At 39.1% G+C, this 25,613-nt stretch overlaps 1 protein-coding gene across 1 annotated transcript in view; it reads left to right on the forward strand.

Moving 5' to 3' along the window:
* Window positions 1-25,613, forward strand: part of LOC126262571 (bifunctional arginine demethylase and lysyl-hydroxylase JMJD6) — a 128,510-nt gene that overhangs the window by 45,284 nt on the left and 57,613 nt on the right. Inside the window, exons 3-4 of the mRNA XM_049959283.1 lie at window positions 8,514-8,666; window positions 24,660-24,856. Coding sequence (XP_049815240.1) covers window positions 8,514-8,666; window positions 24,660-24,856 — 350 coding nt within the window. The remainder of the gene's footprint in view (window positions 1-8,513; window positions 8,667-24,659; window positions 24,857-25,613) is intronic.

The raw sequence follows: 25,613 nt of genomic DNA on the forward strand, positions 1-25,613 counted from the left end.
TCGTTAATCACTGATACAAATTCCTTCATGTACTAGTGTTCCTCTTTTTAATACCTCACAAACAGTATGAACAATGTGCCCAATGTAGGTCGCATGATTTAAGTTGCACAACGTAAGTCAGCATACACTGATGAGCCAAAACATAATGACCACTGCCATCTGCAAGATTGTCTGCCAGTTAATGCCAAGGAGGGCAAGTGACATGGTAAGGAAAGTATATCAACGTTAGCAATGATACATATGGGGAAATCCACTGACATAAGTAATTTTGACAAAGGCAGATTGATTTTCTGGCCCATTGACTGGGAACAACCATCTCTGAAACAGTGGAGATGATCAGCTGCTAATGTCCTGCTGTCATAAACATCTATGTAAAGTGGTTGAAGGACAGTAAATCACAAGTAAATGGCAAGGTGTTAGACATCCACGCTTCATCACGAAACATCGAGGTCAGAGGCGTGGCCCCTCTGTAAAGCAGGATCAGTGGCTATCTGTGCCAGTCTGATGACAGAGTACAATGTTAGTGTAGGGCTGTATAAAATGATAGTGTAGGTAAAAGTGTTTTGGAACACACTGTTCAGTGCGCATTGTTGAACATGGAGCTGCACAGCGGCAACCCATGTATTCTGATGTTGACACATTGTGATTGCAGTAGGCACGGGATTGTCAAGATTGGGCTATGATTACTGGAAGAATGTGGTCTTGGCAAATGAATCACATTTCTTATTACACCAGGTCAGTGGTTGTGTCCGGATATGCTGTTTTCCAGATGAACAGCTGCTCAAAATCTACGTCACACAGCAGACGCAGTGGCCATGTCCAGATATGCTGTTATCCATACGAATAGCTGCTCAAAACATGCAGCACTCCATGGACCAAGTTGGGTGAGGGGAAGTTATAATAGTGCTTCCCAGGCAAAAATGGGAATTTGGATTGAGGAGTGAGCTGTGCTAGGATAGTTCATGCAGTTGTACAAAAGCCACTGTGCCACGGCAGCATAGTGGTTAGCACATGTGTCTAGTGGGCAGGAGACCCAGGTTTGAATCCCAGAATTTTCAGTTGTTGCTTCAGTCTGCATGTACATACTATTACAAAATTTGGACTGCCAAGGAAGCAGCAAAAACTGTGCTAATATTCAGCATGACAGTAATACCAGTCTTACCTAGCGTGAAATAACTGTCACTGTTGTAGGCCCAGAATCGTACTGCTGTGTTTTGAGAGGCATGGTAAAGAATTCTCACTGATGTGTTGGCCACCAAATTCATCTGATGCACCCCAGTGGAAATGAAATACTATTGCCCACCAGCTCCGTACCCACAAATCACTAGCCATTAATTCGTGGAATTTGCATGAGCTGTCCATAGGCATCTGGTGACATACCTCGGGAACCTACCACAGACTTGTCGAATCCAACTTTGCATCATGGCATTGTCTGTTTTCTCAAGGCAGCAGGTTATCAAAAGCATGGGATTCACTTGTTCTCCAATCAAGGGTCCCACGAAAGTATTCATTGTGTATATATACTGTTCTTTCGGGCAATAGTTTTGTATAGAATAAACTACACTGGATCATCAGATGTTACTTATACTGATTTGCGACACTTTCTTCATATAGGAACTGAAAATGCAATTTCTTTAATGTGCTGTCGTCACGAATAAACTTTCCAGTATGCTTATACAGATACAACTTCATAATGCGATTGTTGAATATGGAAAGGGAAATATCACATTCTAGCATGTCACTGCTGTGTCAAAAAAAACGGGGGGGGGGGGGGGGGGGGAGGCTACTCACCATAAAGATGATCCATTCGTTGTGCCTGTCTGCAATTCAATGGATCATCTTTGACAGGTAGCAATGCATCCATCGCCTAATAATATTGACATTCAAGCCTGGAGTTATCTTTATTTAATAGTCACTAACATTGGCGGCTATTGTTTAGGAGCACAAGACCACGTGAACACCCTGACTTTTGACACCTTGTGGATTTATTGGTTATTTTTCTTTGAGTGCTGTTAAACGTACTGCAGATGTGCTAATCTGAAATACCCAGCACTAAATCTGCCGCAGTGTGGTCCTCTAGACTCGGTGAAACTTGGCATCAGGATCGCAAGCACACCTTCACTTGTGCATGTTTTTAGGAGCTTCTGTGCAGGCGCAACTGGTGTGACATAATTGCCTAATGCGCCAAATGCATACGGATTTGATAAACGATGTGCATGGTTCAGGGCATGCACTGTTAGCTCTTACCATTCAGCTGCAAGTTTACATCAATGCCACGAGGTGGTAACACACTGCAGCAGTCTTTTATTCATGTTTGCTTGCCATAAATGCCACTAGATGGTAGCACACTCCACAGATATATAAATTCACTCACTGTATAGTAAGTTATATGTTATAGCTATACTGAAAGAACAACCTATTTTGTGGGATTCTGAGTGAGATATGTTTTGGTTTTAATCATAAAGTAATCCATTTGAGGCACCAAGAACCATACAACACATAATCGTCGATTGTGGGAGTGTGCCATTTATCCATGATTCTGACATCTGTTGATCTTAAGGTGGGTCAGGTTTGTCTGTACTGTAGGGCCACATTGTATATACATCTCAACATTCACAAAAAATTGTCTCACTGGTTTATCTGATATTTACTTAAATATGGGGGAGGGGGGTCGAAGACGGTATGCTTTTGGCCCTTATGGCTCTTAGCACCTCATTTGTATTCTAGTCAAGTAACCTTGTTGGTAGATAGTACTACTTGAATTTAATAATTTCTGCAAAAGGTAGTTTGTGTTTGGAGTTGGTTGTTTACTGTGCAGGAATTGGATTTTCCTGTGCAGTGTCAGCATGAACTCTATTGAACTTGTATTAAGTGCTAACAGGAAAGAAAATTACCAAGAAAAGTTAAATGCAAAGGAAGTAGACCAGAGCCATTGCCTGGGAAAGTGACGAAATCAAACAAGTGTGACTACAAGCAAACATTTAATAAAGAAGCCTATAATAAGTGTAAGCTGTGTGGGTGCAAAGCAACAATGCCTGATTTTCAGCTCGAAAGTTAATTCATTAACAAATACATGAATTACAAAGCGAAAACTCCCACTTGCACAAGAATGCAAAACGGAGAGTAACAAAAGTTTAAACATTATTTCCTTCTTGCCATAAACTGTATTTATGTGCAAAATAATGGAGTCCACAAAAACAATTCTTCCTTTTTCATGCACATTATGCATATTATTGTTATTATTGACTGTGGCTGAAGTTGTATAAATACGTTGACAAGCATAGCTGTTACACAGTAGATACTATTAATGTTGCACTCTGATATGTATCTCAATTTAAAAATTTGTGAACACACAGAATGTGTACCTACTAGCCACAACTGGTCACTAATAAACTATTTGACTATGTCAAACATTCTTCCATCACTCATTGTGGATTTTGGCAGCTTGGATGCTGCAGACAAAAATAAAAAATTGGGTAGCAGTAGAGAAGAAAAAGTTACACTACTTACTGTTTGTGGTGCACTGTACTTCAAACTGCTTCTGCTTGTTAAGTGATCACGAGATAATTATCATGCAGACAATCTGTGCAATGATCATTGTTAGAACTGGCATATTTAAATAGTCTGTTTTGGCAGGAATTGTCATAGTTTATTTGTGTAAATGATTAAGACGGCATACTTTGTTGTTTCATTGAATTTTTGCCCCTTTTTCTTAGTGTTTCGTCTTGCAATTAACTTGCAGTTCCCCTCCACTCCCATGATAATGTGACATTAGTGCCTTGGATTACCAAAATAGTTCCTTTCTTCACTGTAAATCAAGTGCCAAAACACAACTACTGAAAGTATCATGGTAACTTTTCTGCTTCTGTTGGATAAATAGCTGATGTGTAATCAGTAAGTTTTCCCTCAGAATTCCTCAGCATGATTGATTAATAATGTGCTTCCAGATGTTCAACAGAGTTGATGTTTCCATTTTGGTCTTGTGCCAGTTTATAGCTGTGTCTATCTTTGATACTACACTCCTTGATACTATTTCATTTTTCAGAGCCAGCACTGATATTGTGTGAAACTCACGTTCCCTCATTGTTTAGCCATCAGCTCGATATTCCACAAACGAGGGCTTGTACCCATTCCATGTGCAGCCCATATAAGATTTGCATGTAGGTGACTCAGTAAGCAGACAACAATTTTGTGAATGGTTGGCTGTGCACAGAGATGTCATGCAATACGCTTTATATACAGATGAGACTACATATAGAGAACCCGCATGACACTAAGGAAGCAAGATTCCAAGTTAGGTTCTCAGTGAATGTCTGGCGTTGTATGACTGATGATGTGGTGATAGGGCCTGTGATCCTCTCAAATTACATGAAAGCCACAGAATACATACATTTCCTGATAGAAGACCTCCCTGCACTTTTGGAATACGTGTCAGTAGATCAACGATGGCAAACATATCTGCAACATGATGGATCACCGATTCAGTGTACCAGACAAGTATCCCAGTATCTGAATAATACATTTCCTCAACGATGGATTGGCCAGGGTGGACCATTAACTGGCCTGCCAGATCGCCCAACCTAACGCCATCAGACTCTGTTTATGGGGCTGGTTAAAGGGGAATGTGTCTGCTATGTAGGTGGATACATGTGAGGAACTTGTTGCTCTCATCACTGACATTGTTGTCTGCATTAAATGCTGCTGAGATGATGATCTGTGTGCAACACAACACACCCTCCGATGCACTGACAAGTGCACAGAAATGGGCTGGGGACTTTTTGTACAACTCTTGTAGGTTGGATTGGTCATCTGCTAAGAAGCTGATATATAAAACAAAGATACAAAACAAAGATGATGTAACTTACCAAACGAAAGCGTTGGCATGTTGATAGACATACAAACACACACCCAAAGTTCAAGCTTTCGCAACCAACAGTCGCTTCATCAGGAAAGAGGGAAGGAGAGGGTAAGACGAAAGGATGTGGGTTTTAAGGGAGACGGTAAGGAGTCATTCCAATCCCGGGCGCGGAAAGACTTCCCTTAGGGGGAAAAAAGGACAGGTACACTCTCTCTCTCTCTCTCTCTCTCTCTCTCTCTCTCTCTCTCTCTCTCGCACACACACACACACACACACACACACACACACACACACACACACACACACACACACACACATCCATCTGCATATATACAGACACAAGCAGACATTTGTAAAGGCAAAGAGTTTGGGCAGAGATGTCAGTCGTGGCGGAAGTACAGAGGCAAAGATGTTGTTGAATGACAGGTGAAGTATGAGCGGCGGCAACTTGAAATTAGTGGAGGCTGAGGCCTGGTGGATAACGGGAAGAGAGGATATACTGAAGGGCAAGTTCCCATCTCCGGAGTTCTGACAGTTTGGTGTTAGTGGGAAGTATCCAGATAACCCGGACGGTGTAACACAAACCCAATCATCCCGCCCGCCCCATTGTAGCTGGTTACCAAGCCCCCACAGAACGTATCTCTGCCTACGTAGATCAACACCTTCAACCCATTACATGCAGTCTCCCATCCTTCATCAAAGACACCAACCACTTTCTCAAACGCCTGGAACCCTTACCCAATCTGTTACCCCCAGAAACCATCCTTGTAACCATTTATGCCACTTCCTTATACACAAATATTCCACACATCCAGGGCCTCGCTGCGATGGAGCACTTCCTTTCACATCGATCACCTGCCACCCTACCTAAAACCTCTTTCCTCATTACCTTAGCCAGCTTCATCCTGACTCACAACTTCTTCACTTTCGAAGTCCAGACATACCAACAATTAAAGGGAACAGCCCTGGGTACCAGGATGGCCCCCTCGTACACCAACCTATTTATGGGTCGATTAGAGGAAGCCTTCTTGGTTACCCAGGCCTACCAACCCAAAGTTTGGTACAGATTTATTGATGACATCTTCATGATCTGGACTCACAGTGAAGAAGAACTCCAGAATTTCCTCTCCAACCTCAACTCCTTTGGTTCCATCAGATTCACCTGGTTCTACTCCAAATCCCATGCCACTTTCCTTGATGTTGACCTCCATCTGTCCAATGGCCAGCTTCACACGTCCGTCCACATCAAACCCACCAACAAGCAACAGTACCTCCATTATGGCAGCTGCCACCCATTCCACATCAAACGGTCCCTTCCCTACAGCCTAGGTCTTCGTGACAAACGAATCTGCCCCAGTCCGGAATCCCTGAACCATTACACCAACAACCTGAAAACAGCTTTCGCATCCCGCAACTACCCTCCCGACCTGGTACAGAAGCAAATTACCAGAGCCACTTCCTGATCCCCTCAAACCCAGAACCTCCCACAGAAGAACCCCAAAAGTGCCCCACTTGTGACAGGATACTTTCCGGGACTGGATCAGACTCTGAATGTGGCTCTCCAGCAGGGATACGACTTCCTCAAATCCTGCCCTGAAATGAGATCCATCCTTCATGAAATCCTCCCCACTCCACCAAGGGTGTCTTTCCTCCGTCCACCTAACCTACGTAACCTCTTGGTTCATCCCTATGAAATCCCCAAACCACCTTCCCTACCTTCTGGCTCCTACCCTTGTAACTGCCCCCGGTGTAAAACCTGTCCCATGCACCCTCCCACCACCACCTACTCCAGTCCTGTAACCCAGAAGGTGTACACAATCAAAGGCAGAGCCACGTGTGAAAGCACCCACGTGATTTACCAGCTGACCTGCCTACACTGTGAAGCTTTCTATGTGGGAATGACCAGCAACAAACTGTCCATTCGCATGAATGAACACAGGCAGACAGTGTTTGTTGGTAATGAGGATCACCCTGTGGCTAAACATGCCTTGGTGCACGGCCAGCACATCTTGGCACAGTGTTACACCGTCCGGGTTATCTGGATACTTCCCACTAACACCAACCTGTCAGAACTCCGGAGATGGGAACTTGCACTTCAGTATATCCTCTCTTCCCGTTATCCACCAGGCCCCAACCTCCACTAATTTCAAGTTGCCGCTGCTCACACCTCACCTGTCATTCAACAACATCTTTGCCTCTGTACTTCCGCCTCGACTGACATCTCTGCCCAAACTCTTTGCCTTTACAAATGAATGCTTGTGTCTGTATACATGCAGATGGATATGTGTGTGTGTGTGTGTGTGTGTGTGTGTGTGTGTGTGTGTGTGTGTGTGTGTGTGTGTGTAAGACCTAGGGGCGCGCGCGCGAGTGTATACCTGTCCTTTTTTCCCCCTAAGGGAAGTCTTTCCGCGCCCGGGATTGGAATGACTCCTTACCGTCTCCCTTAAAACCCACATCCTTTCGTCTTTCCCTCTCCTTTCCTCTTTCCTGATGAAGCGACTGTTGGTTGCGAAAGCTTGAACTTTGGGTGTGTATTTGTGTGTCTATCAACATGCCAACGCTTTCGTTTGGTAAGTTACATCATCTTTGTTTTTAGATATATTTTTCCCATGTGGAATGTTTCCCTTTAGGTTAAAAGATTTCCAATAATCTCAAACCAGTTGAAACATTGGAATAAGCAGGCTGCTACTGTCTGTCACCAGGAATTACAAAAAGTTAACATGCTTTTAAAAGTTTGTTTAATTTTAGTAATCACTGTAGCAAATATAGAGATACCTTTTCAGTTATGTTCATATATTTTTACAATTAAATGTATTGGTTTTTATTTTAGTTTTTAAAGTGTTTAACTATTTAAATTATAAACATGTAAATTATTCTTAAACAATGGAAAGTCCAGGCTGGAATAAAGACAATATTATGAAAAGGATAAATTGCTACTCACCAGCTAGATGAGATGTTGAGTCACAGACAGGTACAGCAAAAAGACTTGTAGGCATTTAAGTTTTTGGACAAAAGATGTTCTTCTAAAGTAGAAAGCACACACATCCACACAAGCACAACTCACACACACACACACACACACACACACACGACGTCTGTCTCTGGCCACTAAAGCTAGACTGCCAGTAACTGCACTTGATGGGAGAAGCCATGCATTGGCTGTGGGGGTAAGGAGGAGGCTGGGGCTGGGGTGGGAAATGGTAGGGACAACAGGTTAGGGGTTGAGGAGGATGTAGTGCCACTTTTGGGACATGATGGGATCAAGGTGGGCTGCTAGGTGCTGTCAGGAGATTTATTTTATTTTATTTTATTTTTTTTTTTTGGGGGGGGGGGGAGTAGAAAATTAGAAAAATAAAAGCACGGGAAGAGACTAGTGGATACATTGGTGGAATAGAATCCTATTGGCAGAAAGCTTAAATGTATAGCAGTATTTTTCGTGTGCGTTTCTGTGACTTAACAGCTCCTCTATAAGATGAGTAGCAATCTACTCTTTTCATAATAGTGTCGTAAGTTTTTCTTGTATGACATTGTAACATATTTTCATAAAAATTTTAATAGTTTTTAGTAATTGACTGGTAATAGTTTGTAGGTTTAATGTATCATGAATATTCAGCTCGAGAAAAGTAACTGTATTTTTCCTTCATCTTGTTTATAGAAGCTGGCAAAGAAGTACAGGAATCAGAAGTTTAAATGTGGTGAAGACAATGAAGGTTATAGTGTGAAAATGAAAATGAAATATTATGTTCAGTATATGGAGACAACCTTGGATGACAGTCCACTGTACATATTTGATAGCAGCTTTGGTGAGGTATCAAACTATTATTTGTTAATTATTTTGAAAAATATGTATTTTGAGATTATGCCATGCCAGGTGGTCTAATTTTGGATTTTGTAGAAATTTTGTGTGAATATTTGCACGTTACCAATGAATGGCGGTAAAGCTTTATTTTCACCAACTTACTACTTTCAGAGGTATAGTCATTCGTTTGACCCCATAGCACATCTATCAACAATGCACCTGTGAGTTTTCAGCAATTCATCTGTCAGTTTTCAGCAACATTTTGAGACATAATATCTCTGGAAATTTTTTCTTCAAAGAAACAAAACTGAACCATCTTGTACAACATTTTGCGCTGTCTTAAGCGAAATGATTAAAAAAGATTTCCTGACCAAATTTCATACGTTAATTTGAAGCTTTTTATATCTCTGAAAGTAATTCTGGAATAAATCTGTGTGTGTGTGTGTGTGTGTGTGTGTGTGTGTGTGTGTGTGTGTGTCAGTCACATGTGCTTGCTTGTGTGTGTGAACGGTGTTTGTCTCTCTTTTACTAATGAAGGGTGTGGCTGAAAGCTTTTAATTGTGCTTGTCTGCAACTTCATGTGTCTTCTTTACAGTAAGCAGCAATCTGTCTTTCCATACATTTTTATTTGTATGAAAAATGAAATGGCCAAGGAATCCAATAAGAGAATAGTTTTCTCTTTTATTGTGGTTCTAATAATTTGAGGTAATCACATATGAAAGGTGTAATTTTTTGGGTTCTGTGTTATCAAAATTTCTTCCCAAACTATCCCATCAGTGACATCATCTGGCCAGCAGTGTAGTTTTTCTCCTGACTACAGCAAGTTTATGAAGCCTGTAAAAAATTCAAGTAGCTTGAAGTATGCCTAAGCTCAGGATCCTAAAAGAGGCCTCTTATAGCTTTTGCCCCTGACGCTTATAGAAATGTATCAGCTTGGGAACTCGTTGTAAAGAAATCCACTCATGGCTGCTGTTGCACAGCTATCGGCCATGACCCCTATGGGAATGGAGATGCTGGCTTTCTCACTTTACAAGCAAACAGTTGTGATTTGGCCACCATAAACTGTAATAACACAGTTGTACAATATTTTATCTGTACACCAATTTTCCACATAAACTAACAAACTATGCTAATGCAAAGTGCGCTAAAACTTAAACCAGTATTAAACTAGCACGTCAGTAGCATTTCACAATTTTAAAGAGACACTAATAATTATCTATAACAGGAATCCATTCCATAAAATTTCGGGAAGACTGCGCTGAACTTCACCAAAATTTACACAATGTGTGAGTAGTATAAAACCTGATGGCTATTTATGTGGTGTGTGCTGCAGCTGATAAGCAACAATGTTACTACCATGATCTCCATTGCCTTGGTGATGGACGATTAAATTGTGAACTTTATAAACAATATGAGTCTGTAATTATAGCAGAAAAACATCCAAATATGTCACTATGAGTCATGACACGAGGCACCCTTTCTCTTTTTTTAAGGTCTTCAAGTTTTTTCTCACCTTAGTCATCAAGTTTTTTGATACTCAGTTTCCCATAGAGTACTAAATAATTGTAGAACATAATAAAAGATGTCAGATTTAATTTGAGACCAGTGGAATGTAGGCCCATTTTCAAGGACATCCAACTTGTCATTATTTTTTAATGCCTTATTGCAAAACCAAATACAGTTTTTGGGTGGTTTAGAACATTGTCTTTCTAGTGAAACGGGTTTAAAAGAGTTTGGCCTGCTATGCTGCAAATTATCCATGTGAAAATTGGCCAGGAGATTTTTTTCTTGTTTCACAAGAGATAGAGCAAAAATTGTACAAGATGGCCTAGTTTTGTTTCTTTCAAGAAAATATTGCCAGAGATGTTTTGTCTTAAAGGTGGCAAAAACTTAAGGATGCACTGTTGATAGGTGCACTATGGGGTAAAACAATCTCCAGGAGTATTGAATTGGTGACAGTGTAACTTTACCAGTGTTTATCAGGAACACGCAAATGTTCATACAGAATTGGTCACGTGGGAACATCTAGAGCAGCTGGTATGGAAATAACCAATAGGATAAATTACAACTCACCACACAGAGGTGGTGTTTAGCAGCAGGCAGGCAGATTTAATAATAAGCTGTTGGATATTGCAAGCTATTGGTCAGAGTATTACATCGGATGAACACATAACTGGAATTATCACTGCATCCTGTACTCATGGTGGAACCAAACTTCCAGTACAGCTGGTGTAAACACATCTAAAGGCAACAAAACTCATAGCTTTTAGAAAAACAATTTCATTCTTCAGGGCAGGACCAAATGATCCCTCTTAATCTGGATTGTTAGTGAACTCCTACATCCTAACCACATGCTTACATACTTAATAGACCTAGGTCATTAATTTTTCAGAGACAGGTGTTTGATAATGTTACTCAGATACTGCACAATCAGTAGCTATAACTAATATGTTTTTATTGGGTTGTAGTTTTTGTTTTGGCTTTTATTTCATTGTTGGTTTTTAAGTACTACAGTATAACCTTGTTAACACAAATCCAAAAGGACAAGAAAATCAAGAGTTCATGTTAAAAAAAATTGCATTAAGTGGAAAAACACAGGTTCTATTATGTATACACTCACAGTAGTACAGTAATGTGTAATACACTATGGTATCAATCACTTAACATTACTGTAGACTTATAACACTATAAAGTGACTGTCGAACCACAATTACTCGCAAACTACACTATTTTCTTGGAAAAATTCAAGCCTGGTTTGCTGACATGAAAATATCTAGTAATTTCATGACCAATTATAACTACAGCATCTGTAAACCCAGCAGTGATGTCAGATGTTGTAGCAAATCATTCTAAACTGTCCAAGGCTGTAGACATCTCCTGACAGATAAGTGGAATGGTATATGTATTCTCCTCCTCACTTTCTTCTGATGACCCGTGTTGCAACCCGGTCACAGCTTTTGGCACTAAGATTCCACAGAAGCACACATGACAACCCTGTCATGTGCACTAATGAACTGCTGTCATGTGCACTGTCCATTCATCAGTTGAAGTGGCATCATCTAACTTGTGGACATATTCAGTTTTGCTATGTCTCAAGGCTCTGTTAAAGCACTTATGTATATGGTGTCGCGACACAGAGTTCCTGTGTGCTGTGATGACTTTTATTGCATCAAGAAGATTCCAATGTGATGTTGCAGTACTGTCTGCAGCAGCACAAATTGCAGCTGTTAAAAGTTGCTTGCGATGTAGCTCTCTTCATGAGAGAAATGATGCTTTGGGCCAAGGGCTGAAGGCAGCTTGTCGCGTTTGGTGGAAAAAATCTGAACCCTTGTGTTGATCAGGTTCAGATAGTGTATATTATGAGCTGTACATTTGTCCAGTGTAAGAAGAATATGTCAATTTTGAGCAACCATTCGACTGTTGAAACGAAGAAGTCACTTGCAAAATGATGTGCCATTGATCCAAGTGTCTGTATGGTGAGAGTAGATGCGAGGTAAAGTGCCCATATGTATGTTTTTAAAACAACACTGTTTCTCAGACTTACCAATAACCTAGGTACGAAACTTCTCACTGCTGTCTGCATTACATACAAGGGCAACAGTTACATGTTGTTTGCTGCGTGGTCCACCTTGACACTTATCGCCTTTTGTCCCTTGGGTGCAATGTGGAAAAAGTCCAGTTTTGTCCTTATTGAACGCATCACATTAGGCATACTTTTCCCTCACTGTGTTGAATTCATGCAACCAGCTATTTGCACTTTCTTCAGCACCTTTATTTGCTTCACCACAAATTTGTACAGATGCAGTTGAATATCTCTGTTGGAACCAATTCAGCCAACCAGCAAAACAACTGAAGTTTTCAGTGCCTATATTTTTGGCATTCATTTGCTTCCAACTGAATCATAGGGCCACTTAAAGGTATGTTAGATACACGTATATGATTGAATCATTTTAGCAGTAATTCATCATTGTCTTCACACTTACTGCTACAAAGTAATTTAAATTTGTTTCATGATTTTTTTTTTCTCAATTCTTGATTATTGTAGATAAAATGGATTTGAGAATTCAAGACTGCTCTGCAGTTGTTTTCTCCATCTGTTTTCTCTTTGCCAAGTTTCATTCACTACTGTTTGTAGATATTTTTTCAGTATTCTAACTCGATTTGGCTGCAACTAAAAAAAAAACCTGGCATCAGATACATTTCTAAATGCTAATGCATATATTATTGAATTTATTTAAATGTATTGTGTGCACTGATTGTGGAGGTAACAGTCACAGCTGCTGACCTACAGTACATTAGAAACAAGTCAACAGTGGGTAGTTAGCTTTGTAGCTACATCCTTGCATTCATTTCAGAAAAAAATTAACACTTAAAAATACTGTATAATTATGCTAGGGACTGAAAAAGATTTTGTTATTCATCTTTACCAAAATTCATGTTATCAGGTAAAACTTTGTATAAGAACTAATATATTCCTGTCGGGGCCAATATATTTTGCATGCTAAGTGCAAGACGGGCATGAAAGGGAAGCAGTGGTTTGGAAGGGAGTGAGACAGGGTTGTAGCCTCTCCCCAATGTTATTCAATCTGTATATTGAGCAAACAGTAAAGCAAACAAAAGAAAAATTCGGAGTATGTATTAAAATCCATGGAGAAGAAATAAAAACTTTGAGGTTCACCAATGACATTGTAATTCTGTCGGAGACAGCAAAGGACTTGGAAGAGCAGTTGAACGGAATGGACTGTGTCTTGAAAGGAGGATATAAGATGAACATCAACAAAAGCAAAACGAGGATAATGGAATGTAGTCAGATTAAGTCAGGTGATGCTGAGGGAATGAGATTAGGAAATGAGACACTTAAAGTAGTAAAGGAATCTTGCTATTTGGGGAGCAAAATAACTGATGATGGTCGAAGTAGAGAGGATATAAAATGTAGACTGGCAATGGCAAGAAAAGTGTTTCTGAAGAAGAGCAATTTGTTAACATCGAGTATAGATTTAAGTGTCAGGAAGTTGTTTCTGAAAGTATTTGTATGGAGTGTAGCCATGTATGGAAGTAAAACATGGACGATAAATAGTTTGGACAGGAAGAGAATAGAAGCTTTTGAAATGTGGTGCTACAGAAGAATGCTGAAGATTAGATGGGTAGATCACATAACTAATGAGGAGGTATTGAATAGAATTGGGGAGAAGAGGAGTTTGTGGCACAACTTGACAAGAAGAAGGGACTGGTTGGTAGGACATGTTCTGAGGCATCAAGGGATCACAAATTTAGCATTGGAGGGCAGAGTGGAGGGTAAAAATCGTAGGGGGAGACCAAGAGATGAATACACTAAACAGATTCAGAAGGATGTAGGTTGCAGTAAGTACTGGGAGATGAAGAAGCTTGCACAGGATAGAGTAGCATGGAGAGCTGCATCAAACCAGTCTCAGGACTGAACACCACAACAACAACAACAAGTGCAAGTTCATGCTAATGAAGTTGTACTGTATAATTAAATGGACTGTTATATATTTCAAATCACATTTAAGTACTCTCAGATTTTGAGTTTATGTAAATACAACTTGGAACTGTGTTACACAATGATTGCACACTTTTTCTTCACAAGCAGAATTAATTGATGTTGAATTTTTAGATTAAATTTTTATTGTGATTACAGCATTTGTTATTTTTGAAGCCATTTGACTTCCATTGCTGACTAGGCTTTCAAACGTGTCCATATACTGTAATATTATAAGGAAAGTTATGCATGTCCTGACAGAAATAAGGAATGCAGGTAATAAGAATAAAGCTGTATGCGACATTGTCAAATGGGAGACATGACAGCCAGTGTGTGTTAAGGACTCCATAACAGTTAAACTAAATGACAATGTTGTGATTGATAACTCACGAGTTTCAAGTACGTTTAACAATTACTTTCTAAATGTAGCAGTAAACATTGGTTAAATGGTTCAAACAATGGAAAGTCCAGGTTGAAATATCAACAGTATTATGAACAGGATAGATTGCTACTTACCTTAATGATGGCACATTGAGTTGCTGAAAGGCATGATGAAAATTTGCTACATAAGCTTACAGCCAAATTTTTCTTCAGAAAAGAGAAACACACTCACATTCACACGACCAAGCACACCTAACACACACAACTGCTACCTGCAGCCATTCCGGCCTGACTGCAGTCTGGACAGAGACAAGGGTTGTGTGTGTGAGTTATGTTTGCTTGTGTGAATGTGTGTGCATTTCTCTTTTCTGAAGAAGGCTTTGGCTGATATGTAGCAGTCTTTTCATCATACCTATCTGCAATTCAGTATGTCATCTTTATGAATTAAATGGTTCAGTTGAAAAAGCAAGATAATATATTAAAAATATCATTCCACAACACTTCAAGCAGCTAGAAGTAGCACTAACATTCCTCACTGAGATTAATGTATCACAGAAATTAATATAATTACAAAAATTCTAAAAACTAAAAGCTCATGTGAGGTTGATGGAATTTCAAACAGAATTCTGAAAAGTTATTCCAACTTAGGAAGCTTTTCTTATTTATTGCTTTAGCTTTTTATTACATCAAATACAATTATTCATCAATTCATTCATTTACTTATTCAATTTTCACTTTGAAAAAAATTCACTGCTCCTTTTATTATAGTGCTCAGGTGCTACTTTATCTAAGACTTCAAGCAAAACATTAATGTAACATTACGTAGATCTGTTCTGTACAGTCATTAGAGTCAATTCTATTAAATTATGAAACAGAATTTCTGTCAAGAGAACTATAAAATTATGAGGTGTGGCTGATGACAAGTACTTGCCTTTAAGGAGAGAAATATTTAGTATTGCCAATAGAAACAGAAAAAAAATAGAAGACACTATCATGGCTTTCAAAATTATTGGTTCCTTCCCCAGGGGGAGAAAAGAATGAGAAAGATGAGTGAGAAAAATGGTTGTAATGTTTAAGGAATCTATTTATGCTTCTTGCTTTTTGGTTTTGAATAGCACAGTTTCTCCTAATTCACTCTTGTTATTAACCATAAGTACCATTGTGAAGATATGTATTGGCACGCACATGTGAGAATTCACAGGTCCGTGAAGAGGCTTCTGCAAGATGATAATATATAATGCCCACTTCTGTAGAATAAATACTTTTTGACCTTAGTAACATTACCCTAGAAGATTACACCTCAGGGCAGCATGATTTGACTGATGTATGAAACATTTCAAATAACTAAGTACCTAGTGAATTGTGATATTGTTGCTTGTTTGGATTGTGTGCTGTAGTTCTGATGCGTGTACGACAGCGAAATTTTCTGACAAATTTGTGAACAATTAATTTTTTCTAGTAGTTGTGGTAATATTCACTCTTTGTTCTGGTTGATTATGTCTTATTGATGAAGTATCCAATATGAGGTCAAAGGACATTCAGATAATAATACATGTATGATCGCAATGTGTATACAACCACTGTAAGAACTGTTTTTGAGAGAGGTCAGAGAAGGTGAAGATCATAAATGTTTGGACCATTGCTTGTGATTTGTTGCATAAAGGTAAAAATCATCCAGTTGACCTGATATTAATTGTTATTTTTCCAAGTGTAACAAATGCTGGGTTGGTTCACAGCTGATCTCTGTTTCTGAGGATCTTGACATCGATGGGAAATTAGATCTTTTACAAGCATAACTCTGTGTGCATAATTCTTATAGTTTTGTTGCCTTTTAACTGATATTATGTCCTCAGAGTCCTTGTATTTTGTAATTGGATCTCATTTAATGCACTGACATGACCCTCTCTGTTTTATCTCTTGATACATTTTCTGGTTTATCAGTACTTAAAAACATATATTCTTGTCTAAAGATGGAAATCCAGGTCTGGTACCTCAAACTTCCCAGCGAAACTGACAGACTGGTTCATTCATCAGCCTTTGTTGGATTTTGGTTTGAAAACATGAGCACAGCACAAAATTACTTAACTACTTTATTCATAATTTACTAAGGACAACAGACTTGAAAGCACGTGCATAGCAACATCTATGAACACCTGTGACATTACATGACTGTAAAATTTGAATCTCAAGATGCCCCCTCAATTTTTACAAACAGTTTGAGAATAAAATCTTAAACTTGTGATTCTAGGATCAAGGTCCAAACCCATTAACATATTTCTTGTGCTTTGATGCAGGAAGAATCTTCATTAGTACATCAGCCATTGTATCTTCTGTTTGACGATATTCCAGTTTCAGTGGATACTCTTGTAGAGCTTGCTGTATGAAGTGATATTTTATATGAATGTGCTTTGTCTTTAAATGAAAAACTGACTGATTGACATTGAAAAGGGTGATGTATGATTGTTTCTCTAAACCCAGCTCCTTCATGAATGAATGTTGACAGGTAGATCACTTCCATTGCTGCTTCAGTGAGGCTCATGTACTCTGCTTCAGTTGAAAAAAGAGCAATGGCTCGGCTTGCGTGAACACCATGAGATTGCTAATCTTGATGAAGTGAATTAGTAGCAAGTATATGGCTTTCTATCAACACTGTAAATTCCCCAATCAGCATCTGCAAAACGTAAGAGTCCTTCCTTATCCTTTTTGTTGGTCAGTTCCCTGTCTATGGTTCCTTTGAGGTATCTAAGCCTTTTGCCAGGAACAAAATTATGGCTATTATTGTACTGACATAGCTTATTTACCACATAGCATAAGTTGGTTCAAGTACATCGGTGCTCCTTCCAGGTCTCCGTATTTGTAGCTGTTGCACCCAACTTGCTCCCAGTCGTCAATGGAGTACTTACAAGGGAACCTCCCCATCGCACCCCCCTCAGATTTAGTTATAAGTTGGCACAGTGGATAGGCCTTGAAAAACTGAACACAGATCAATCGAGAAAACAGGAAGTAGTTGTGTGGAACTATGAAAAAATAAGCAAAATATACAAACTGGCAGAGAACTCACTCTTCATTTGTTTCCTCCTTTCGGAGTCTGCTGAAAAGATAAATAATGTCATCTACATAAACGAGTAGGAAGACTGGACATTTTCTAATATCTAAAAGACACGTGGCTCTGAATTGATGTTATGGTCGCATTCAACTTCGCATGCTACCGGTGACCAGCTTGGTGCAGCACATAAATGGCTTTTTTAAGTTTACACCCTTTATCACCAGATTCCAATATTTGGAGCATGTCACTTGCCTTCTTGGCTATGATTGTCTTTCTCCGCCTCTCTCATCTTTTGTAATGATTCTACCAGCGAGTCCAAGAGCCTCATGAATATTTCTGTGTCAGTTCTGCAATTGAGAAATGCAGTGGTGATACACAATTGAGAGACACACTAGTCAAATTTGACTGAGAGAACCATGAGTAATCTAAGTGATTCACTGCTTGTAACTCAGAGAGAATGTTTCTCCAAAGTCGTCTCCTTGTGCAGATATGTTGCTTTTCTCCTCAGCAAATATCCATCACTATTGTATTTATTCCTCAAAACAGTCCTACAGTCACTTACCGTTTTATATATCTGTCTGCAATGTCTGCTGTATCATTTTTTCACTGGTGACCTAATTTCATCATACATAGCTTTCAACCACTCTTGATGATCTGAACCACATAATGGATTGTTGACATTGACTTCTGTTGCAAAGTTAATATCATGAACTGAAATATCTGATGAGTCTACATAGAGGAACTCTGGCTCAAGTTTAAAAAAAATAGTTGACTATGCACAGGATAGATATGTACCCAGTAGAACAGTTCATAATGGGAGGGAACCTCTGTGGTATACATCACTGTGAAGAAAATTTTAAAGAAACAGAGATACTGCATAATAGTTGTAAAACAAAGCATAGGGCTATCGATAGAGAGATGCTGAATGAAACGCATTTGGCTGTCAAGAGAGCAATGTGTGATGCCTTCAATGACTACCATAAGAGAATATTGTCTAGTGATCTGTTACTGAACTCAGAGAAATTCTGGTCATTTGTAAAGGCTGTTAGTGGTACCAAAGTTAGCGTCCAGGCCCTAGTGAATGAGAGAGGAACTGAAACTGAGGATAGCAAAGCAGAAGCTGAAATGATTAACTCTGCTTTCAAATGTTTTTTTACAAAGGAAAACCCAGGAGATTTGCCCTAACTTTGTCCTCGTACCACTGAAAAGATGAATGAAATAAGTATTAGTGTCGGTGGTATTGAGAAACAGCTGAAATCGATAAAACTGAAAGCTCTAGGACTTGATGCAATCCATGTCAGATTTTATACTGAATATACAGCCGAGTTAGCCCCGCTTCTAAGTATAATCAATCGTAGATCCCTTGAACAAAAAACCTCGCCCAATTCTTGGAAAAAGGCACAGGTCACACCCGTATACAAGAAGGGCAGTATAAGTGATTCACAAAACTACCGTCGAATATCCATTATATTGATTTGTCATAAAATCTTAGAATATATTCTGAGCTCATACATAATGAGGTATCTTTAACAGAATGACCTCCTCAATGCCAACCATCATGGATTTCAAAAACATTGATCATGTGAAACGTAACTCGCGCTTTTCTCACATGACATACTGAAAGCTTTGGATCAAGGCAATCAAGTAAATGCTGTATTTCTTGATTTCAAAAAAGCATTTGACTCAGTACCACAGTTATGCTTATTCAAAATAATTATCATATGGGGTATCAAGTAGAATTTGTGACTGAATTAAGGACTTTCTGGTAGGGAGGATGCGACATGTTATCTTGGATGGACAGTGTTTGTCAGAAGTAACTTCGAGTGTGCCCCAGGGAACTGTGTTGCGACCCTTGCTGTTCATTTTGTATATTAATGATCTTGCAGATATTAATAGTAAAACCAAGCTTTTTGCAGATGATGCAGTTATCTGTAATGAAGTACTATTTGAAAGAAGCTGCATAAATATTGAGTCAGATCTTAATAAGGTTTCAAAGTGGTGCAGAGATTGCCAACTTGCTTTAAATGTTCATAAATGTAAAATTATGCACTTCTCAAAACACAGAAACTTAGTATTCCAGGACTATAATATCAATAAGTCAGTTTGAATCAGCCAACACATTGTAGGGATATGAAATGGAATGATCAGATAGGTTCAGTTGTGAGTAAAGCAGGTGGTAGACTTTGGTTTATTGGTAGAATACTGGGAAAGTGCAATCAATCATCAACAAAGGAGATTGCTTACAAACCACTTCGGCAACCTGTTGCAGAATATTGCTCAAGTGTGTAGGACCCATACCAGATAAGACTAACAGGGAATATTGAACATATACAGAGAAGGGCAGCACAAATGGTCACAGGTTTGTTAATCCATGGGAGAGAGTCACAGAGATACTGAAGGAACTAAACTGGAAGACCCGTGAAGATAGGCATAAACTGTCCTGAGAGAGTTTGTTAACAAGGTTTCAAGAACCAATTTCACTCTAGTCAAATACTACATCCTCCTGCATATTGCTCACCTAGGGGCCATGAAGATAAGGTTAGAATAATTTCTGCATGCACAGAGCCATTCAACCAATCATTCTTCCTGCATTTCATAAATGAATGGAACGGGAAGAAATCTTAATAACTCGTACAATGAGACATACCCCCTACCATGCACCTCACGGTGGTTTGCAGAGTATAGGTGTAGGTGTAGTCTACATGCGGCAGAAACTGTTGAGCAGGTGTCATCATTGGGGATGAATTCTTGGCCTGAAGTGATTGGAAGCCCACATACCTTAGTTGGACGTCCCCTTTCCCATATCTGCACTAGCTTCAATCTTCCACCTCCAAGTTTTGTTGTCATGTTGAACTCATTGCTCACAGGCACAATAAGTATTTCTTCAAACCATAGAATTTTTCATTGTCTAGCACTGATTCTGATTCAGTGTTTTTGTCACCAATGAAATCTCCTGGCCCTGAATTTATATTGCGATGCCCTCTCTTTGGTGATGATCTGGTTCTTCTTCATAAGTTTGTTCGGGCTCAAAACTGTCATGATCAAGGAACCTCACATCTCTTGACGTGTGAATCCTATGATCTCTTGGTACCCACTCACAATAGTCTTCCAGTCAGAATAGTGTACAAAAATCCCTCCTTTGCATTTAGTATCAAACTTTCTGTGCTTGGTGATTTATCCTGGATGACATTTTGACCAAATGTACGAAGATCAGATAGGTCAGATTTTCTCTTCAGCCATTTTTCATATGGAGTTCCGTCAGACAATCCTTTGGTTGAGCAAAAATTTCGGCTGTAGTCAGCTATGTTGATGGTTTCAGTCCAAAATGATGGTAGTCCTGGCTCGAGCAACATATAATGACCCATTTCAACCTACAAATGGCCTGATTTTCAACTAGGTTTTTGAATTCAGCAAATTTGTTGGCACCTTCTCCTTTGTCAGAGAAAATAGATTTGCTGTGATCATCTACAAAGGTAAAAAAGAAAAAGAAAAAAAAATCTTGCACTGTCTACATTTACATCTACATACATACTTTGCAGGCCACCTTACAGTGTATGGCTAATTATTTCCATTCCATTTGCTAATAGAATAAGGGAAAAATAACTGTCTACAAGCATCCATATGGGGCCCTAATGTCACTTGTCTAATCTTCATGGTCCTTATGCAAAATTATAGTGACAATAGTAGAATCTTCCCTCCAAGGATTCCCATATGATTTTACGAAGCATCTCTATAATACTTGCATATTGATCGAACCAACTGATAAAAAAATCTAGCAGCATGTCTCTGATTTGCTTTTTTGTCTTCCTTTAATCCTACCTGTTGGGGACCCCAAACACTCAAGCAGTACTCAAGAATGGGTTGCACCAGCATTTATATGCCATCTCTTTTATAGATGAGCTACACTTTCCCAAAATTCTCCCAATAAAATGAAGTTGAGCATTTGCCTTCACTACTACCAACCTGATGTGGTCATTCCATTTTGTATCGCTTTACAATGTTACGCCTAAATATTCTGTATTTGAACATTATCGAATTGTTTTTCCTACTTATCTGCAGTAACATACATTTTTCTACACAAACTAGAAATTTTGATTGAGTCATCTTGTATCCTCGTACAGTCATTCAACTTTGACACCTTACCATACACCACAGCATCATCAGCCAAACAATCTCAGATTGCTGCCCACCCTGTCTGCCAAATCATTTATGTATGCTTACCGGACACCCCTGACAATAGCCTTGTCTCTGATTAAAAGTCGCTGCTGAGGACAATTTACTGGGTTCTATCACTTAAAAAGTCCTCGAGCTACTAAGATATCTGGAAACGTAATCCGTATGCTTGGACCTTCATCAACAGCCAGCAGTGGCCCACTGTATCAAATTCTTTCCAGATATTTAGGAATATGGAATCTGCCTGTTGCCCTCCATCCATGATTTTTAGGATAGAAGGGCAAGCTGAGTTTCACCAGAGCAATGCTTTCTAAATCTGTGATGATTTGTGAACAGAAGCTTTTCCATCTCAATGAAATTTATTGTATTAGACCTGAGAATGTGTTCAAAAAACCACCTTGCAAATTTCTTTCATTGGCCCACAGACATTAGAGACAATTAACTCCACAACGGAATGTCTGTGATTTTTCCTTAAATAAATATAGAGCTTCTGGTGAGATTGGCATCACTGAACTTGAAACCTATTGCATATTTGTTTTTGAGCATTTTGATCATATCTCACAAATTCAAGTGGTCTAATCGTGCTTCTTGCTTTTCGTAACTTTTGGCTCAGCAACGATCCACATCTTTGGATCATTTTCTGGTAAATAAAACCAGCTACGCGCTCATTTTGCAATCGCTTTGACTTTACCATTAGTATTTCATATAAATGCATGATTTTTCTCAAATGTCGATATCTGGTTGTTTTCCACAACTTTTGATCCTGAAAGGAGATTTGTGCAGAGTTTTGGCACATAATAAAGTGTTTTTCAGCATTATAGAGTTGGTGTCATTTGCTGCAATTGGGAAGTATATGTCACCTTTAGGTGTTACTTGCGTAGTACTGTTGTCTGCAAGCATTAAATCCTCTTGCATTTCTGTCGCATGTATAAACACTTTTGGATTGTTGCACATGTGTGATGTGCATGCACTGTCTACACACAAAAAAATATTAGATTCATAAACTTCAGAGCAGACTCATTCATAGAGAAACAACAATGAGCTTTGTCGACTTTGTTCTCAACTCTCACATAGTTTCTTCTTGAAAAAAACACACATCTTCATTGTGTCCTTTCTTGTTACAAAAGCTGCAATTTTATGTTGATTTTACTACTTTGGTTTTGCTTTGATTTTTGTTCCAATTTGTCACTGTCACTCACAGCACTTTTTCACTAGTTCGCAAAATGTTTACCCAATTTAACAAACATTGTAACACTTACATTTTCACTAGATTTCTGCATCCTTGCATTGTGTTCTTCCAAGATTTTTGCTTTTAGTGGCTCAACATCTAGTTGAGTGTCACGGGATTCAATAGCACATCTAACATTGCAATTACTACCTGAATGACTGTAGAGCATCACTATTGGCAATAGATCACTGTTTATGTCGACATCCATTGCTTGTAACTCGTCCACTACATCGAAGAATTCAGTAAGGTGATGATTTATATCATCACTAGGTTTCATTTAAGAAATGTGATGGTGCATGAGGTGTTTGAGCAGCTTTGCATTGGGTGCATAATTGATTCTATTTTAAACCATACTTGATGTGATGTAATGCAGTGTTTTACTTTCTTCAGCTCACTGGGATTGGTGGAGCAAATCAAGTGTACTTTTCTGTCAGTCATGAGCCACGCTCTTTACACAGCTTTTGCAATAGTGAGCATTTGTCTTTGCCAGTCACTGCGGGTTGCAGTATGTCTCCAGATACACATTGCCATGTATGATTTTTTTTATGAGTAGTGCTTCTAATTGTATTCTCCATGTGTTGTGATTATTGCATGACAGCATTTCCAGTCAAACTCCATGTGCAGCAGTCATATGTGGTATATTTGTCATGTTAATGAACTTGTGTATTCACACACTTCTAAGCTTACAAATTTAGCTTTGTATAATTGAAAAATGTCACTTTTACTGATCACATGATCTTGGTCCATAACCTTTCAGGGTTGTGGTTTGAAAATACAGGGACAATATGTAATTACTGGACTACTTTATTCATAATTAACTATGTGAAGGATAACACAGAACTGAGAACAACAGAATTGAAAGTGTGCACATAGCAACATCTACAGACACCAATGATATTTTCATGGCAGTAAAATTTTAATCTCAGCAGCCTTCCCTGTTCAAGTCACTATCAAAAAAATTAACTTGACTTTTGACAGAATAGAATTGCCTTACTGTTGTTCATTCCAAGACATTGTCTTATATGAATATTACGATCTGCTTTGTGCTGATAAAAACATGGCTGCCAGCTTCATTCTTGTGGCGGGTGGAAATTATAGGTTATGCTTTGACTTTACAGCTGACAGCCTTGGCAAGTGCAAGAGTTCTATTCACATAAACTTAAGTTTTCCTCGCGTACCAGAAAGAAGATAAAAAGATGTATATATATATATATATATATATATAAATTGGGTTATTGTAAAATTGCATGACACTCTTACATTAGATTTAAAACGTTTGAAGAAGACATCTGTTTTATCTAAATTAACTAAGGATTTGATTATGTGATAAGTGTGCTCCACATGTGTTGCAAGAGGTGGAGCTACTGTATTCACTGTAGCACCAAATCTTTCATGAGGACATTACTGTACAAATGATTTCAGTTGTCCTGCTTGATTAGTGTTTGAGCTCAGTGTTTGAAGCGTCATTTCCACCCTCCTCACAAAAACACCAGGTGTTTATGTAGCCACAAATTGTAATTTTTTCACCTTTTATAGTATATGTTAGTTCCATACCTGTTTTACCAAGTATTTCATACAAATCTTCTGTGCCATGGCTAAACTCCTAGAACGTAGCATTAAGTATAAATAAATTGTGGTCTGACCCAACTGGATCACTTAATTGTATTCTTTCAGCACCCTCGTCGGCGACGGTTGCTGGAGGACTATGAAGTTCCAGAATACTTCCAAGACGACTTATTCCAGCATGCTGGAGAAGAGCGTCGTCCTCCCTATCGTTGGTTTGTCATGGGACCAGCTAGATCAGGCACTGGTATTCATATTGATCCACTTGGAACATCTGCTTGGAATGCTCTTATATCTGGTCACAAAAGGTTTGTTGCTTCTTCCTTTCATAAATATTAACATATCCCAAATTGTTCGTGAGGTATAGCACTGTAGATAGAGGTCTGCGCAGATGCAGACTTCCCCAGTAATAATTTGTTTGTTTGCTTAGCTGTCTTTCACAGCAGCAATTATAATAATTTTTATTGTTTTTTTTCTGTCTTATGCTAACTGCAAATAATAATTTTTTTACCAGGTGCATTTAGCTTTCATTTCTAAAGCATTTTCAGAGGGCACAGTATATTTGCTTCTTGTGTACATATTCTGCAAACCACTGTTTTTCCTTTGTTGTTAACAATGACTAAAGAAAACTGTGATTCTTCAACTTCTCTCGGCGTATTTCTTGCTCGAACAGTCCACGGGTGTACTGCCGGTCAGTAGTGTCCAACGGGCACAATATTTCAGCAATCAGACATGTCGCCATTGTCAGGTGCGCTGACGAACTGAGCTCCTGAGGGCGGGCGGGCGGCCGTCCTAAATCCCCTTCCCCTGCAAGGCATTCTCTCCGCGGTCCTCGGCCGCGCGTCGGCGGTCGCTGAGAGGCTGGCATCGGCATCTGTGGTGGTGGCGGCATCAGTGTAACTGCCTCGTCCGTCCTGATTGCTCATTCGTTTTCTTTGCTGAGCCTCTTTTTAAATTGACTCAGTGCCCTAGAGTCCACAAAGAAGGGATGCCGTTAACGCCCAATTGTCAGCAACATTAGGACACCTACATATTTGCTGGCCAAATATCTGTCAGAACTACTAA

This window comes from Schistocerca nitens, chromosome 6 (genome assembly GCF_023898315.1).
Source record: "Schistocerca nitens isolate TAMUIC-IGC-003100 chromosome 6, iqSchNite1.1, whole genome shotgun sequence".
NCBI classification, from domain to species: Eukaryota; Metazoa; Arthropoda; class Insecta; order Orthoptera; family Acrididae; genus Schistocerca; species Schistocerca nitens.